At 40.9% G+C, this 18694-nt stretch overlaps 1 protein-coding gene across 2 annotated transcripts in view; it reads left to right on the top strand.

The window, feature by feature from the left end:
• The window catches only part of MED13L (mediator complex subunit 13L), a 279235-nt gene extending 266201 nt beyond the window's left edge, over positions 1-13034 (top strand). For both annotated transcript variants that reach the window (XM_070386094.1, XM_070386093.1), the window contains exons 26-31: positions 2702-2860; positions 3629-3805; positions 4948-5105; positions 7787-7948; positions 9600-9712; positions 10687-13034. In XM_070386094.1, the coding sequence (XP_070242195.1) occupies positions 2702-2860; positions 3629-3805; positions 4948-5105; positions 7787-7948; positions 9600-9712; positions 10687-10819 (902 nt within the window). In that variant the 3' untranslated portion in view covers positions 10820-13034. The remainder of the gene's footprint in view (positions 1-2701; positions 2861-3628; positions 3806-4947; positions 5106-7786; positions 7949-9599; positions 9713-10686) is intronic.
• The last annotated feature ends 5660 nt before the right edge of the window (positions 13035-18694 follow it).

The following is an 18694-nucleotide window of genomic DNA, read 5'->3' as shown; positions in this document are numbered from 1 at the left end:
GATTCTTCTAAATGTACGGGGTAAACTTGTGATTTTTAGACTTTCTATTAGCAACAGAATCATTTACAAAGAAAATTTTAAATATTGAACCGAACAGAAAAATAATTCTTTATATTAATCTATAAAAGGGACACTAAATTAGAATTTCTAACATTTGTGTATTGAGTCAGTGAGAAGAACAAGTGGTTTTTGTTGTTTTTTTTTAAACAAGTCAGTTTTACCTGGAAAATTTTATATCAGATTATGGATGATCGTAAACGTCATATACAGCCTTTACTTGCATTTGCTTGTTTGTTTTTGATGGTTGATGGTGAGGAGACTGTATTGTTTCAGTGGCGTGATAACAAGATAGTCCTTGTTGACAAGGACAAGTAGTTGCAAATTTGAACCATCTTTATAAAACATCACCACTATCTGATAGTCTGTGGTCTGGAAATTTAAGAGAACAGGTGTTTTTTTTTTTTTTTTTAAGTTGAATCCCCGAACTTATATTCCTTATAAGAAATACAACAAAGGAATAAAAGTAAGTGCCGTGTAACACCACTGACCACTGGCAGCCGCCTTGGCTGATGTTGAGCCCAGCTCATTCATTATCCTCGTGGAGCTACTTGTACAGTTTTATTTGAACAGGCCTAGATTATCTTTTTTTAAGGCCTATCAATGGCGTATCTATAAGAAGTCCAGTATACGCATATAGATGTGAATTTTTTCTAAGGTGTGTGCAAAAGCAAGCATGTGTCACAAATTAGCCTGGTAGTTTTCATGTTTCATGTGTATATTAGGGCAGAGTTGGCAAACTTTCTTTGTAAAGGGCCAGATAGTAAATATTTTGGACTGTGCAGGCTAGCTGGTCACTGTTGAGCAACCCAGCTGTTCTATTGTATGTCACAATAGCCACAGACAGTACCCCCTTGAGTGGGCATGGCTGTGTTCTCAGAGACCTTGCTGACATCAGGTGGTGGGCACGACCTGGCCTTGTGGACCCTTGTATTGGAGTGTGCATAGTATTTCTTACGTGAAATTTATATCAGGTATTTGGGGAAACCCTGAAATAAACCCCCTGATATGGAGATAACTCGTCTTGTATCAAGTGCCCAGAGGGGTTAATTATTAGGGTTTAACAGCAGTTTATACAAATATATAATATGTATTAAGTGTTTGTTTAGGAATCTTCTTATACACAGTTTTTTTTATTATTAAATCATACTCTAGGCCAAGAGAAAAATATCACCCTTTTCATTTTTAAAAGAATATTATACTTATAATGAGTCTGTATCAGTAGCCTGGAGGTCTAATTCATTAGGGGATTCATCATTTCATTTCTGTCAGAATTCCTATCTTCTCTCATAGTATACCTTTTAGTCAATCTTACTTCTTAAAGGCTTTAAGCTACTCTTAACCCTTGGGAAAAGTTAGAATATAATAGAAAAGAAGTAGAGGAGATGAAAATATAGCCTAGTAGTCTAGTTATTTGGTGTTTTGGAAAATTATTAGAGCTGTTGCCCTCCCTTGTATGATTTTTTAGAAGGGACACAAGTGTGACCAAGGGCTCCATCAGAAGACTGAGAGAAAACGTGCCTTCAAGGAGTAAACACAGGAAACAGCCTAGTGTCCAGGACACGAGCTTCTTCCTTTGGGGAACCGAGCGCTGCACCACCTTGCATTTCTGTGGGGCAGTAGCAGATACGGGTCCACAGATTTCGGTTTTGTGAATCTGTTCTTTATCACCACAGTGTTTGTGATAAAAAGAATCATACTGGCTTTTCTTTCTTATTTGGTTCTTAAATACTGAATTCACATCTCTTGGGTTTTTCTGTGGTTTTTTCAACATACACCCTCCTCCGTGTTCCTTGACCCTTTTTATTTCAGCCACTTCTGTTCACTGTTCATTGGGAATATGAAATTTTCGTGAAAGTTTTGGGGTTTTTTAAACTTTTTAAGGGAGAGCAGCATGTGGCGGTGGACAGGTGGCGTGGTGTTGCCTCGGGTGTGACAGTGCACAGCTGCACTCGTGTCACACTGATGGGCTCCTGTGTGTCCAGGGTCAGAATAAAGGGAGGGCCGAGTGCTCTTCAATTCCCAGAGTAACATTACCCTCTGCAGTTCTGTGATGAGATATCCTGCCTTTGTTTGGGGGCAAGAAACAAACAATAGAAAATTTGTGCCACCTTTTTAATCTGAACAGCTAATGTGGCGTTATCTGGAGCATGTTACTTGGACCCATTGCTTACCAGCTGTTCGGGGCATGCCAGGAAAGGGTCCCCTTGGTTCCTTCTGCTGCTCGCCTTTGATGAAACCACCAACCTAGAGCAGTAAACCAAACTGAGGTTCGCCCCCAGCTGTGCTCTCTTCTGAGGAAAAGTATCCATGAGGGTGTGAAAGAACCAGGCCTGGAGAAGGAGAAAGGGCAGAATAGACTGGCATCCCCAACAGAAAGTATGCGCACATGTGCCTGCGTCTGTGCTGGGCCCCCACGTAACCTCAGTCTCCATAATGGTGGGCCTTTGTTCCCTTGTTAATGAAGTGTAATCGAGGTCAAGTAACATTTTCTTTGTAGCAAGGAGGGGAACCTGTATAAAGACATATTCCCTTTAGGGCCCAATCCTGGAAATTCAATTATCAGGCAGAACTGGTAAAACACTCAAAGCTCACATCAGTATGCATTTCAAAGACTGTGTGAGACTGTGGTATTTGATTCCAGATTGGAGTATCCTCCTCGGAGAATGTTCACTACAGACAATCAGTAAACGGCTCAAGGACGTGTGCCGGATGTGTGGAATCTCTGCCGCAGACTCGCCTTCTATCCTCAGTGCCTGCCTGGTTGCCATGGAGCCCCAGGGCTCCTTTGTAGTGATGCCAGGTAACTCTCTTGTCAGTTTTCTTAATTAGGTATCAGAGTACTTCAGTCCATTTATTCTGAAGTTCACACACAAATATAGATTGTATCCTTATGAAAAACAGTTGTACTCAAGGCTCAAAAGTAGAAACCGTTTGGTCTCTTCCAAGGGAGTGGTTTGTGACTTTATTATCTGTTAACCATCACTTGGGAGAGAGCCTGAGTCCTGAGTGTGATCGAGAGCTCTTAGAGTCATGGCGAATTATTTGCCTGACCCCGGCCTGTGGGGCGGGTTACATCATTTCTTTGTGCTCTGTCCTCCTTATGACATGGGGTAGTTGGCTTTGATGATTGAATGAGATGAGTAAAGATTTAGTATGGAATCTAGCATATAGTATGCATTCAATAAATATGCATTTTAACAATTTTTAGTTGAATGGTATCATTTCTACAGAACTGCACTGTTGGGAGAACAGTCCTTTATAAATTATTAGCAATCACAGGAGAACAGAAGGTTTTATTTTTAGAAATACTTAATTAAATCATACTTGGTTGGCTCAGTCCAATTTTATCTTAACTTTCCTAATGTGAAATCTGGCTTGGGCTATCATAGGTAAATGCTCTGAGTCAGTTTGTTGAAAATATTTAAACAAATGGGCTCAACTTTTAGTGTGTCCATCATGGCACTTGTGTCAGACTCATATCAGTCCAGCTCAGGTCCTCTTAAAATGTATTTCTGGAGTTGTTCACTGCTACACAAAAGGAGTGAATACCTTTTCCCTGCCTTTTAAGATGCTGTCACAATGGGCTCTGTTTTTGGTCGAAGTACTGCACTGAACATGCAGTCATCTCAGCTTAACACCCCTCAAGACGCTTCCTGTACACACATCTTGGTGTTCCCGACGTCGTCAACCATCCAGGTGGCTCCAGCCAACTATCCCAATGAAGATGGGTTTAGCCCCAACAATGGTGAGTGGGCACAGTGCAGCTCGACTCCTTCACCAAAATGCCGTGCTACAGCACGGAGTCACTGCGCTGTGGCAGGTTCTTCTGTGTTGTAATGAACAGCTTATAGAGCATGAGGGAACTGAAGGGCTAAGCATCTTTTCGGTCTTGAGGATTTCATTTATACTATTGCCAAGGCCATATAAACACTGTCCTCTCTTGGGTAATTAACGTTCTCCTGTTTTTCATGAAATGAAAGGCAGAAAGTGTCTGTGTGCTGTGATGTCACTCTTTCAATAAATATTTCTTAGCTGGTTTGAAATGGGTGAAGACTACTGGGCAGTAGTCAGACAGCATCTAATTCGCTCTGAAACAACTCCTTAGTTGATGATTCTTAATAGATATTCTTGGTTTGAATATCTTAAAGCATTTGTTAACTGAGTATAAACTGTAAAATGCTCAATATTATGCAGCCATTTACAGTGTCTTTTGAGGGGTTTTTAGCAGCATTTGCTCCCGTTAAAGGGGGAGGGTGAAAGGCCATCACCCTGCGTGTGTGCACACAGGTTAGATGTGTAGCATGATCGTGGGGTCATAATATAGAACCAGAACCAGTGGGACTGTTCTTGGTGACGAGGCTTCCCATTTTATACCTTCCAGGTTCTCTGCTGTTTGTGTGCCTTACTTCTATGATACAGGAGAGAATTTCCTAGGGAAATCAGTGTGCTTTGATCTGCTGGTGTAAGAGGCCTCCAGTTTCAGGCCAAGTTCACACCTATTAGCATGCATTAATTCAGCCTTAAGTGTTTTTAGATGCTAATTGGATATATAGATGGAGTGTGCTGTTTTCTTGGATGGCGTCAGTTTTAATTTTGTTTAATAATTAAATTGCTTCTTTAGCTGTTTTGCCATGTTTTATGTGCCTTTGGAGGCTGGAGTTTTATGTTATTTCTCCATTCTGTGCATACTTCACACTAGGAGATCACTAGAGACAGGACACAATGAAAGGCTTATTTGCAGCACCTTGAACCCAAAGGGCACACGTTAAGTCTAAGTGGTTAATGATGCATACCTAGAACAGCCCTAGGCCAGCAGACTGTGTTTTGCTTTAAGTCGGGGCTGTGGATGAGCTTTTTAATTTTTGTGTTTTTCTCTCTCCCCTCTAGATGACATGTTTGTTGACCTTCCATTCCCAGATGATATGGACAATGATATTGGCATATTAATGACTGGGAATCTCCATTCCTCTCCTAACTCCTCCCCAGTCCCCTCCCCAGGCTCTCCTTCTGGAATCGGCGTGGGCTCTCACTTTCAGCACAGCCGGGTAAGCATGACTTGGGAAACTTGGCACGTTTAAACCCACCGCAGCCTTGAGGGAAGGCCCCTAGAGGTGCTGACCTCCGTTACCACATCCGCCTTTCCTCCCGGTGGTCCTGATACAAGTGAAGTCAGTGTGGCTCTGTTGTTTCATTTTGAGCAAAGGCAGGAATTCTAAAGAAATGTATTACCATTCCTGATGACTGTGTTTAATCAGAAGAATAGTCCATTACAGCTGTCAGAGTTTTTTGCAATTGTTTTCTGAGCAAAAATTAATTTTGGTTGCTTGCCGTTTCCCAGTTAATTGTAATATTTTTGCCAAAACAGCAGCTTTTCAGAGACTAGTTCAATAATCCTGCTTATTCAACATGCAGAATAACTGTGTTAACTGAAGAACACACTGTTGATGGTTACTCGGAAAGAGGCCCCCCTTGTCTTGGTCTGGTTTCCACCTTTGGTAGGCAGTCCGACTTCCCGTGTAGCCAGCCTGCAGGAATGGAAGAGCCCACAGGTGGCTGAGTTCGGAGACGTGTCCATGTTAATGCCAGAGTATTAAGGGACAAAACAGAGCTTACAACTAGTTTCATCTTTAAATATCCTAGGGATATTAGAGGTGAACTAGCAGAAGATTGAAGCATTAAAGGTTCTGCCATAAAGCTAGGTGATGCATGCCTTATCCTGGTCTTATACTTAAAATACTAAGAGACTGAGGGCTTGGACACAGAAAAATAGCTGTCCAATATCTTAAACTGGACAAGTAAAAGCAATCTGTTTACCCTCATTTAGACACAAAGATGTTCTTAAAGGACTTAGGTTTCTGTCAGGTGGGACTTTTATTGCCAGCCCTGAGTTCACTGAAGGACAATCAAGAGAAGATGGAAAACTTTAGTTACAGAGCAGATGAGACCAAGGAACGGCAACTCAGTAGTCTGCCTTCATGTTACTGCCTGCCCCCTAATTTTCCCTTCTGGAGGAAGAGATTGTACGTGTCTTGACTTCCTCCTCAAGCATTTGCCCGTTAATGACAATTTATTGGCTCACTGGAGATTGTGATGGGGACCAAGAACACAACTTTTGCATTGAGTGGTTGAATTTAGGATTACCGTGATTCTGGAGGCCAGTAGCGCTGCAGCGAGGAATGTGTGCCCTGGAGGTTGGTAAACACAGCTCTGAGTTACAGCTCACTAGCTTGTGCGATCTTGGACAAGTTTACTCTACTTTTCTCAGCCATAGTTACCTTAACTGTGAAATGGAAATACTAGCAACTATCTACCAGTACTGGTGGTTGTAATTCAGCCTGTCCACTAACAAAGAATTGGTAACTGAAGTATGTTAGTTTTGTGAGAAGCAGAGGTGTGCTGTCTTTTCTCCCTTGGTTGGCACCTCAAGCCATTGAATGTCACACTTGAAACAGTTCTGTGCTGAAGCTGGTCAGGTGGCCTTTTCCACTCCTGAACGCCTGCAGCCGGGTAACTCTGACGGGCTTTCAGCATTTTCTCCTTCTGAACCATTAACCCTTCTTTGATATTCAGTTAAGAGGCTACAACAGGAGAAAGCATTCAAAGTTGCAGTTAGTTTTTCTTAAGCAACTCAGAATTGCTACAACTTGGTGTAGTAGTTGAGGGTTTTTTTTTTTCTTTGAAACAGAAGGCTTTTGAGAACAAATGAATTACTTATTATTGCTTGCATAAAAGGTACATTTTCAACTCTTGAGGCTAGCTAAGAGAGTCAAAGATGAGGAAAATGTCAATTAAAAAAAAAAAAACGCCCAGTAAGTCTCTCACAAAAATCTCTTACTCCTGGGATTGCTGTAAATTGAAACAAGACTTCCCACTGCTGGCAGGTCAGAGACCCTTGAGTTGTTACGACCTGTTGACAGTGGACAGTCAGGCGTCTGTTTTTGGGTGACTGCAGGGGAAAGAGCAGATGGGTGTGGTGGTGCGGCGCCTTCAGCTGTCAGAGTCCACTCCTTCCATTTTTAGTTTGTTATCTAATAATGCCATGGAGCAGATTTTATGTTCTGCAGAAAAGGAAGCAGAGAAAATAAGTCTGTTTACTCGGCTGATGTTAGTTTTATGTATATATCTCACCAGATGTCCGTGTGTGGCAGACACTGCCTCCCCTGCCGCCCTTTCTCCATCAGTTCATCTGTGTGAGGTGCTACCAGCCTGGTCACTACAGTGTGCACGGTGAACTGATGAAACCTGGGTGACGGTGTCAGAGAGGACGAACTTCCAGTTACACAAGAAGTGTCTGCAATGTAATAATGCATAGTTAATACCATATTGTAGGGACTTCCCTGGTGGTCCAGTGGTTAAGAATCTGCTTGCCAATACAGGGCACAGAGTCCATCCCTGGTCCAGGAGGACGTGCCGCGGGACAGCTCGGCCTGTGCTCCACAGCCCACACGCCGCAACAGAGACCCAGCACAGCCAGAAAGAAATCATTTAAAAACACCATATTGTATATTTGATAGTTGCTATGCATAGATTTTTTTTTAAAGTTCTCATCAAAATAAAAACCATTCAGCTCTGTGTATGGGGATGTTCACTACACTTACGTGATGATTTCCCACAATTAGAGCCATCATGTGTGCATGGCAGTTATATGGATTTCTTTTGAAAAGATTTTACAGAAAGCTTTCTTTGGTGATAAATGCTGATCACGCTTTGGGACTTTGTCTTTCAGAGCCAGGGTGAGCGTCTTCTTTCTAGGGAAGCACCCGAGGAGCTGAAACAGCAGCCTCTAGCCCTTGGGTATTTTGTGTCAACCGCCAAAGCCGAGAATCTCCCCCAGTGGTTTTGGTCATCATGTCCCCAGGCTCAGAACCAGTGTCCCCTCTTCCTAAAGGTTGGTTTGGTGTCATGTTTGAAGTTTTGGCGCGGGGGCGGGGGGGTGGGGGGAGGTGCGGCGGAATGAATGACTTAAAACTCAAAATTTGGTGAGAATTTGTTCCCTGATTCTCTCGTGTCTACTTGAAATCTGAGGCTGTTTTACTTACAGCTAGAGGCAGAGAGCAGAATTTAGGAGAGGAACCCAAAACCATGTCACAGAGGAATGACATTTCCCCAGGGAGGAGACCTCAGGTCACCCTGTGGTTCTGTGTAGGATTACTGCCGTCAGGGAAGTTACGCCTGGGGAGGGAGAGGTCAGTAATGACTGCTTGTCCTCCTCCTCCCCTTCATGGGGGCCAGTGTTCTTTTTAGAAGTAGGGCAGGAGTGAGCTAAAAACCCTATGTTTATGCATGCCTTTCCTGTATATTTCTTTTACTCCAAATTAAAGTTAAAAGCAAAAGATCTCTCACTTCACTTTGGGTGAAAGAACCTAGAAGAAATCCATAGATTGGCAAAAATGCAGATGTTGAATATCATACTCTTTCGGCAGGACTGTGGCATACCCCTTCTGATGCAGAAGTCCCACCACAGAGGAATCCACGTTATACACACACATACACCTGGATGGTTAAAACCAAAACAGTTTTCTTTTCCTGATGACTTTAACACAGTATTACGAAATCAAAGAATTTATATTAAAAATCCATAATCTTTACCGTCAGAATTATCTTCTCCTCTCTTAAAAAAATATACATTTTTAAGCTCTGTTTACTGAAAAGACTTAGAGATGATAGCTTAGTAGCAATAAACACCTTTTTTGACACATGTATGATTTCTCAACACCACTTACTATTCAAAGAATAAGAGTTCTCTAAGGAATGACTGATTCCAGGACCAAAGTAAGAAATTCATGATGTCCTGAGACATCTTTTCATGCCTAAAAGCATGGAAGTTACCAAAGATTATTAGAGTCTTTTCTAAGAACCAACAGCCAACTTGGAGGGGTTCCCATTGCCCAGGGATGGGATCAGTCATTTGGTCATTAGAGTGATCAGTGGTGGCAACAGACTGCTAATGCTAAGTCTATGGGTTCATAGTTGTGCTGGAAAAGAAAACATTTAAAATAAGTCACCTTTTGAAGGAGAATCAAACATTTATGTGGCCTCTGCTTTAAATATTTCAAAATTAATAAAGTAAAACTATGCTAAAACCCTTATGTTAAAGATTGATGGGGAACTTCATAGTTGATAGAACATGCTGGTACCTGCTGAACCCAGGGCTCTGGCATGGTGCTTCAGGTGGGATAGCGCGTGCCTCTGGACTGACGCTGGAAGGGCAGTACGCCAGTGACGGAGCACGGAGGTCAGGAGAGAGGATCACGGTGACACCGTCAGCCACACCCAGACTGTGGGCCTCTGCAGATTAAAACCTGTAGAGGGACACTAATTATTTGTAGGGCATTTGCAAAAATAGCTTTTTCCCTCTCTCTATTCTAGGATATGGAGTTATTTGGAATCACCTTGGGGTTACTGAGCAGCTTGAATCCAGGGACTTACAGAAGCCCTGACTCCTAAGGGACTTTAGATAGTATCTGCTGCTGGCAGACGTGGGCTTCCTTCCCAAGTTGACTAGGCCCGAACAGTAACATTCTCTGTTCTTTTACCAGGCTTCGCTGCATCACCACATTTCTGTAGCACAGACGGACGAACTTCTCCCCGCCAGGAATTCTCAGCGGGTTCCACATCCTCTTGACTCCAAAACCACGTCTGATGTTTTAAGGTAGATTCAGACCTAGACAACATAGCAGTACAGTTTGAAATTATATGTTTTAATGAAAAACACCTTGGAAAAACAAGAGTAAAATGTGGTGTTTGTGGAAGAGATGTTACCTTTTGTGCAGTGGAGCACTGTCGAATTAGCCAGTGAGAAACCACATCCCTCCAACGCATGCCTTGGACGGACGGACGGACGGACAGACAGACAGGGCAGCAGATGTCGTCACACCGGTAGTTGGGCATGAGCACCGCTGCTGTCACTTCCTGTTCCCAAGCGGCAGTCATGGTGATGAAAGTAGATCAGATTAGGCGTGGATAGGTAGAAAACCACGTCTGAAGCTTAAAGCACTTGACTTTGAACGCATTTTCTACCCTCCCTGACATAGATTATATAAATAAAGTAAAACAAATTCCATGGTTGGGAAATACCTCTCAGAATTCTCTTGCACTTTAGCAAGCTATAAACATGCTTCATATACCTTGAGAAGATATGTAAGCTTTTTCTAATGTTTCCTAACTCTTAAATGATTTGAAAATTATAATTAAAGCAAGAACCTAATCTACATGATTTTGGCTTCCAGAGCCTCTAGAGCAACACCATCCAGTAGAAGTGAGTCACATAATTACCATCTTAATATGGCTACTAGAAAAATTTTGAAATTTTAGTAATATATAAAAATATATGATAATGATCATATAAATAGTATCATTTGAATGGTAATCAACGTAAAAATAGTCAGGAGCTATTTTCTCTGCTTTTTGAAATACTCAGTCCCTGAAACCCCTGAGCCCGTTCTCTACATATACCATGTCTGAGTTGACGAGGGGCGGTGGCTGCCGTATCGGACAGTGCAGGTCTGGAAGGAAGGGGAGTCAGGACAGGCGCTCCGGGCTAGGGCGCGGGACCACTTACAGAATGAGGTCATGCCTTTGTCCTGCGGCCGCCAGGCACCCTGACCTGTGTGTTCTCTCCGGCAGGTTTGTTTTGGAGCAGTACAACGCTCTGTCGTGGCTCACGTGCAATCCGGCCACCCAGGACCGTACCTCCTGCCTTCCCGTCCACTTTGTGGTGCTCACTCAGTTGTACAATGCCATCATGAATATACTCTAATTGGAAAAGCACTTGTTCTCTCTGGCTCAGTTCCTTCTCCCTGCAACCTCAGTCCAAGAAACCTGCGACACTCTGAAATACCCCACTTCCTCCTTTGGAGACCACTCTGCACAGTCCCGCACTGTGATTCCTTCTCAGCAGGCACATGTCATTTCTGCGGTGTTCAGTACCAGAGTGACTCGCTGACACTCCTCTCATGGACCTGGAAGCTTCCACGAGCAGTGACTTTCAGCCAGTGTTACAGTGTGTGCGGGCCCCAACCACTGGGCCACAGGAAGTTTTTCTGTTGGTTTTTAAGAGGGAAATAGAAGAGACGGTGTCCTTTTGCACAAGAGTCTGTGTTTTCAGTCTCTGTTTAACATGGGCAGTGTAGCCCTCGAGGAAACCCTCCAGTTCCTGGTGTATGGTCTGTGGGTTACCTGAACTCCGTAATCTGGGACTTTTGAAAAATAGGAACCAGCTCAAGGACATGATTTCATCATAGGGTTTCTGTCTCTCGTGCTCCCATCTAGACTGGCGTGAGTGCTTTGGTTGACTTTATACCTGTGTGTGGATACAAGCGGTCTGGAGACGTCTTCGTTTTGTTTATTTATTTTAGGTTGTTCTGTCATGTGACTTCTTTTATTTTTATTTTTTTAATTCGCGAGGACCAGGTACAGTAGCTAAAAACCCAACTCAGATCCACCATAGGATTCTTTGACTACATACCTCTGTCCTAGAAGCCGGAAAAGGAGTGAATACAAATTAGGGAGGATCATGCCTACAAAGTAATAATATATTCAAACCACCCAGCAGTAGGTTTTGTCAAGAACAAACTGGGTAAACGCTCTGCCATGTTCCTTATTAGAAGTGGCCAGCGTTTCATGAAGGACATTTTTACACAGAAGGCAGTCAGGCTCCCCCCAGAGCCATGGAGGCAAGTACCTTCGTTAGTTTTATATAGTCACAGTGGAAACATATTTTCTAGTGAATTCTTACTGAAAGCCAGGTCTCTCCTCTCATTAGATCAAAAGGGACTCATGTACATATCACAATCAAAAGTGTTCGTTCATAACATCAGTTATAAATATGGTGAATTTTTTCTGGACCATAGGAATATTATTTCAAAGAAATATTACAACTTAACCATTAAATTAGTACTTGAAGTTGAGCCTTTGTGGTGGAACTTTTTAAAAACAAACAAACATGCCTTTTTAAAGCATTAAGGCTAACTGAAGTATTTTATGACTCCTCACCCCAGGCCTGAGCGGGTTGTCCTGAAGACCCCGTCTCTACCCCCTACCTTGCTGTGCGTTTCTATCTGAGGGCAGTGGGTGTGGGCTTGCCTCCCGTGAGCCACTCTGGTCAGACTGTAGAGTTCTAGTCATCTGTAGAGAGAATCATGCAGATTTTAAAAGTTCTTCCAAGAAACTTCCATATTCTGGTTATTAACAAAAAAAAAAAAAGAAAAAATGTAATAACTGATGATTTTGTAAAAGTATTTTTCTTGAAATAATCTAACGTTTAAAACATTAAAAAAAAAAAATGTGTGGTGGGAATGTGAAAGCAGAGAAATCACTTGTAAATGGATAATTTTGTTCTCTGTACCACCAATTGAGGGGGAGGGGTTGACTTTCGCAATGTATAGGTTAAAAAATCTGATATATCGAACCGTTTGTATCTAATGTGTACAGTGTAAAATTGACTTTAAAAATATTGCAGTGCTATTTTTTCTTAATCAGAAAGGAAAAATTCTCAAGGCCTTTTGAAGAGCATAAGATGATGAAGATTGTAAACTTGTATAAAATTATCTTGGTGAGAAGACAAATTGTAAAGTAGATATTTGTAATCTTTTACCACTTTGGGGTTGCTTTTTTTCCCAGAATTCATCAGAACTTTGAATTTTTTTTTAATGGGCTGTTTTTAATGCAGGGGCTTTTCTTCTCTAGAAACCCAATTCTCAGCAAAAAAAGAAAAAAACACAAAAAACTAAAAAACCCCTACAAAAACTTAAAAAAAAAAAAAGGCAGCAAAGGGTAGTTTTCATCTGGTGTCTTTTATTTAAGTTTTTTAAGTTAAGAAAAAGCTGGTGACATATTTATACGTTTTTGTGCAAAAATAAATGAATGGCAATAGATTTTAAAAAAATCTTATTATGTACTTCTGTGTGAAAAAGTCTGTATAATATTTCCCTTAAATATGCATTATTTTACTTGTGAGTTTTTTACTGAATTAATCTGAAATGTACAAGCCCTGGATTTGCTACAGAGTGAGAACTTATTTTATTTTTTTATTTTTAATTTTGGAAATTCTGCAGAAATCAGAACTCTTACCTTGGTTTGAACTAAAGAGGGGACATGGGGAGAGGGTGGGTTTGTCAGCATGCTTGTATGTATATTTCAGAACCTTTTTAAATGTAAAAGCTGTACATTTCTGGGAAGTTCTGAATTTCTTTTTGTTTCCTTTTTCCTTCAAGCATTTTGCAGTGAGCTTCTTTTATATATAGCAAACAATTTGAAAGAATACAAAAATATGTGAAGTTCATTTAAAAAAACTACAGTATAGCGCTGGTACAGTACACTAAAAGACTTTGATAAAAGAAACAATACTAAAAAGCCTCCATTTTAAATGTCATTCATATATACCTTGTGAATGAGAGCTATATACTTTTACACACTTTTTTAGAGGAATAAATTATTGAATTACTGAAACATTGAGTGGCTTTTTTTCCCCCTTCCATCCTGCTTTTGTAGTAAAAATGATTACGCCTATTCAAAAGGTGTTATGCACTATGGATTGAACAGCCCTTGACCAGGAGCCAGGCTCTGCCTTCCAGAGTAAAGTTTTACTCCCCTGATCACTACATCTGATAGCTGTTATAGGTTTCACATACTCCAAGATACAAGTGCATTCATGGATCAAGGTTTAGAATGAGCACACATACACAGCTTTGGAATTGGAGCTCTGGTGTTTTTCCTTCACTGTTTTGAGTGGATCGCTCCAACAATGATCTACTGTCTTCCAGCTCTTAAGGCTGCAGTCAGTCCTAGACTACAAGTCTGTTTTCTGCTCCTGTCTCTTCATGGGCTCAGCCACTTCCCTTTTGTTGTTCCTTAGAAACAACAGTTCCAACTCTACTGTTTTCCCAGCACACGGGCTGATGACAGTTGTGTGCCACCCAGCACACACACAAACAAGACACTCACTGACTGCATGGCCCCACTGCCTCGTGCTCTCCTTGGATCCTTTCCGTAGGAGAAACCACCATCGGGGCAGAAGCACTCGCTAAAGTAGTTTTAACACCAGGACTTGGCAGAGCCTACTGTCAAAATCTGAGTAAGCTGAAAGACCTTGCCTTTAATCTTACTCCAGCTCATGGGCAATATACACTGTTCTAACTCTGAACCTACAGATAAAACTGTTGCCACTGTTCAGCCTCAGTTATTTCCTCTGCGATTGAGTTGAGGGCAGTTCCATGCCAGCACAAAAGCTGTGTCCGTGTTACTATAGTTGTACTATTGAAGAAGGCTGAGAAAAGTGAGACCATTTCGGTTAACAGATAATGTTGATCTCTGTCTTATCCAGTTACCACTGCTTTATACCTAGTTCCCAGCCCTCTTGGACACGCCCCTGGCCAAAAAGCACCGACAACTGCGCACTTCGTAGATTCTGTGAATTCGGGTCAGTCCAACTGTTCCTGTGTCCCTGTAAAAATCAGAACTAGGTGGTATTTTTCCAACCAATTCATTTTCTTGGGTTCTGTGCTCATACATCCGATGGCACTTAATCCAACAACCATTGAATGTTGACTTTATTTATACTAGGAACTCTGTTTTCATAACATTATTAGCCATACCAACATCAACAGTAGCGAAATCTCTAAGACAGAAAAAACTATCAAATTCATTCATTTTGCAGATTCCGTGTAGGTTAAGTCTGACCTGTCATTCCAGCCATCGGCCTCCAGGCATTTGCTCTGCTCAGATTCTGCTTAAACCAGTTCATTCCCCCCAAACCATGCCATCCAATAGTTTTATGTCCTGGCCCCTGTTCTGGGGCCAGGAATTTGTTCCCAACTGGTATCAAAGAGCTCATGAAAAATCTTTATAAAAAAGTGCAGTTTGTCAATAGTTCTTAAGGACAGATTTGTCATAAGACTTGGTGTCTGTGTGTGTGAGACATACTGGAAACAGATTTTGTTCCTTGTCATCCACACACCACCAACCGTTCTATAAAGATTTCTTTCCCTTTTGAATGTACCACTTGCTACAGTCCTAACAAGATGCGATTTTCATGTATTACATTATCTTGTAATACATGATTATGATTAGTTTGTTTATATCCCCTTGACAAAAAGGAAAGGTCACTCTACCAGGAATTAGTTCACGTCATTAATACCTAATGAGACACCATCATAAGATTCTGTTTTGTCGGGTAATTACAGGGTTGCAACAGTTGCCCTGGGCATGTTACTCTGCTTGGAACCAGATTTACCAAGTCCCACCACTTCACTTGAAATTCTCAGGTCAACTTTAAAAAAGATTTGTTTTTTGGCACTTAACTGCTTCTAGTCAGAAGAAAGTAATAAAGCAGGTAAGAATAAAAGTTGAGGAAGAAAGCTTGGCAAGACTGAAGTCCTGATTTTTCTCTGTTAAGGTTATTTTCCTCAGTGAACATTAGTTACCAAGGAAGATGCAGATGCAGACAGACACTGGGTCAGTCTCACTTTTTTCTTTTTAAGGCAAGCAGGGAGGTGTGGAAAGAATGTTTTAGTTATCTAGAAACAGCGTTTGTCCGGGCTGCAACTTGGTGCTCTGCTCAGGTTGGAGTCTAAGCAGGAGTGTCGCGGTGCGTTTAAAATCACCCACACCTCAGAACAGGCAGACACGCTGAAATTATAACAGCCCCTTTCAGCATCTCTCTGGCCAGTGCTCCCTATTTTATGTCTTTGTCTCCTTGCTTGCAAATTAAGCAGGTTTCATAAAACCACATGATATTCAGGAGAACTGGCCCTGCCAGAGCTAAAGTGAGAGGGCTGACTTGGAAATGTTTGCTGTGGAAGGGTCATCCATTTAACATGTAAGATGGTCATTGTCTTAATTAATTAATTTGAGCGCCCAACACTTTTCAGAAAGCATTTACAAGTTAGCTTCTCTTATTTAAATCTTACTTTGTTTACTTAGAGGCTTGATGGAGCTCTTACTAATTTATGTTATTTAATATATAAAATTATTTACTATCTGCCTCCTTTAAGTGTGTGATTTTTAATTGTAGAAGAGAATGTTTATGTAGTTCTATCTATGTGCACACACCAGGTTTTGGTTTTTTTTTCCTGTTGACCTCTTATCACTACAAAACTTAGGAATTTATCTCCCTATCAGGTCTAGGAATCAAGGTCTTTTTTTTTCTCATGGGATGAACTAATGACTTTCCAGTCATTTCTGTGAACAGGAGAGTTTACTTAAAATGACAAAAACGACCTCAGATTGGGCTGACTATATACTAATGCTGTGAGTAGGCACACGGGAAACGTTTGTTGAAAGAGTGGAATGAATACACATCAAAACTGAAATTTACCAGCAAATTCACCACCTGCTGCTGCTTTTTGGAGGAGCAGAAAATATATATTTTATATACTAGAAAATAGAAGAATTCCTTTTATTTTTCTGTTATTGATTTAGGTTTTCTATTTCTTATGCCAATTTTGGAAATTTGAATTTTTACAGGGAAAAAATTGAGTTTTCCAACATATTACTACTATGCAATTGTGCACAGTATTCCCTTAATTTTGAACCTGCTGTTTTGGTAATGTATGGTCCTTCTCATTTCTGTTTATGCATTTTTTTCTTTTTCCTTTCTTGATGGATTATTCTAGCAGTTGCTGTTTTTTAGTTTTGATTTTTTCCAAAGAAATAGCTCATGGATTTAACAATTCTGCTGTTATTTATCCTGGCTTTTAATCTTGTTCCCTTTCCTAGTTTCCTTGAGGGTTTTATTTTCCTTGAATCTTAATTGCCTGCTTAGTTAATTTATTTTCCGTTTTGATGATACAGGCACTTATAGCCTAGGGGCTTCTGGATGTGTGTGGGCCTCCTGGAGTTACAAGCAAAATTCTTTGTGTTTGCATTTTTTCTAGGGCGGGGATCTATTGTATCAGATTCTCAGTGGTATCTGATCCTTAAAGGGATAAAAATGACTGCTCTGGGACTATGTTAAAGCTGACTGCATCCTACAGGTTTTGATGTTTAATGTTTTCATTTTTATTTTTAGACTTGGGTGTTTTCTTTCTTTTTGGATCTGCTTTTTTTTTAAATAAAGGAAAGTTCTCTTTGGATTTCAAGTCTCTTGGACTGTAATTTTCTCTTACTACACATAATCTAATAATGACTGGGTTTTGCAAACAGTCTCCAAAACCTTCAAAACAAGATGTGTCCTATTCAGCTCTGTCCCTCAGAGCCCCTGGAGAAGGAATGGCTGCCCATGCCAGTATTCTTGCCTGGAGAATTACATGGACAAAGAACAGATTTTTAGACTCAGTGGGAGGAGGAGAGGGTGAGATGACTTGAGAGAATAGCAATGAAACATACACATTACTGGGCTTCCCTGTTGGCTCAGATCATAAAGACTCTGCCTGCAATCTGGGAGACCCAGGTTTGATCCCTGGGTTGGGAAGATCCCTGGAGAAGGGAATGGCAAGCCACTCCAGTGTTCTTGCCTGGAGAATCCCAGGGACAGAGGAGCCTGGCCAGCTACAGTCCATGGGGTCGCAAAGAGTCGGACACGACTGAGTGACTAACACATACACAAATGTTACTATATGTAAAGCAGATAGCCTGTGGGAGTTTAATGTATGGCGCAGGGCACCCAAGGCTGGTGCTCCATGACAGCCTGGAGGGATAGGGTGGGAGGGGGTTCAGGATGCAGGGACACGTGTATACCTGTGGCCAATACACACTGATGTACAGCAGAAATCATCACAACATTGTAATTGTCCTCCAATTAAAGTAATTAAAAAAAGAAGAATTCCATGGACAGAGAAGTCTGGTGGGCTACAATCCACGGGATTACAAAGAGTTGGACAAGACTGAGTAACTAACACAACAGAAATATAACGTGAGCCACATAAATGTAGTTTTATAATTTCTAGTAGTCACATTTACAAAGTGAAGACAACAGGGGATATTACTTTGAATATTTTTCTTTAACTCCATATAGCTAAATTTTTATATTTCAATGTGAAATAAAAGTTATCAGATATTTAGCATTCTTATTTTTGCAGTTAAGTCTTCAAAATTCAATATTTTGTTTACAGTGTATCTAATTTGGATGCTAAATTTTCAGTGGTTAAAGCAAAATACAATTGTATCAAAACAGGCTGAATTTAACCAAAAAATTGTATGCTGCTTCAGGTTTTAAATTTTAATGAAAATAAAATTTAAAAATTAGTCCCCTCAGCCATGTTCACATTTCCAAGTCACACACTTAACTATCCCACTGGACAGTACAGTGCCAGAATGTAAGATTTGAGATGGATTAATTGTCTCAAGTATCAATATATTTTCTATATTTTCTGTCTGGACCTCAGCTGACGTCCAGATAGTAGGAGTTAAATGTCCCACTGCAATTTGGCTGTCCTTTTTTCCCTCTACCCTACATTATTGCTGCATAAAGGTTTATGATGTATCTGTTATATAATTTATCTCTATAATGAATTCTGCATAGATTTTTCGCTTTAAATTATCCTTTGATATGAATATTACCAACCCTATTTCCTTTAGTTGGAATTCTGGTTCTATCTTTGACCGACCATTTATTTCCAACCTTTGTCTTTCTGTGTTAGTTGCTCTTCATACAAGTCATGGCGTCTCATTGCTTCATAGAATTACAATCTCTTTC

The sequence above is a fragment of the Bos mutus genome, chromosome 17 (assembly GCF_027580195.1).
Source record: "Bos mutus isolate GX-2022 chromosome 17, NWIPB_WYAK_1.1, whole genome shotgun sequence".
NCBI lineage: Eukaryota > Metazoa > Chordata > Mammalia > Artiodactyla > Bovidae > Bos > Bos mutus.
Note: the sequence above shows the minus strand (reverse complement) of the source record. Positions and strands in the feature narration are given on the sequence as shown.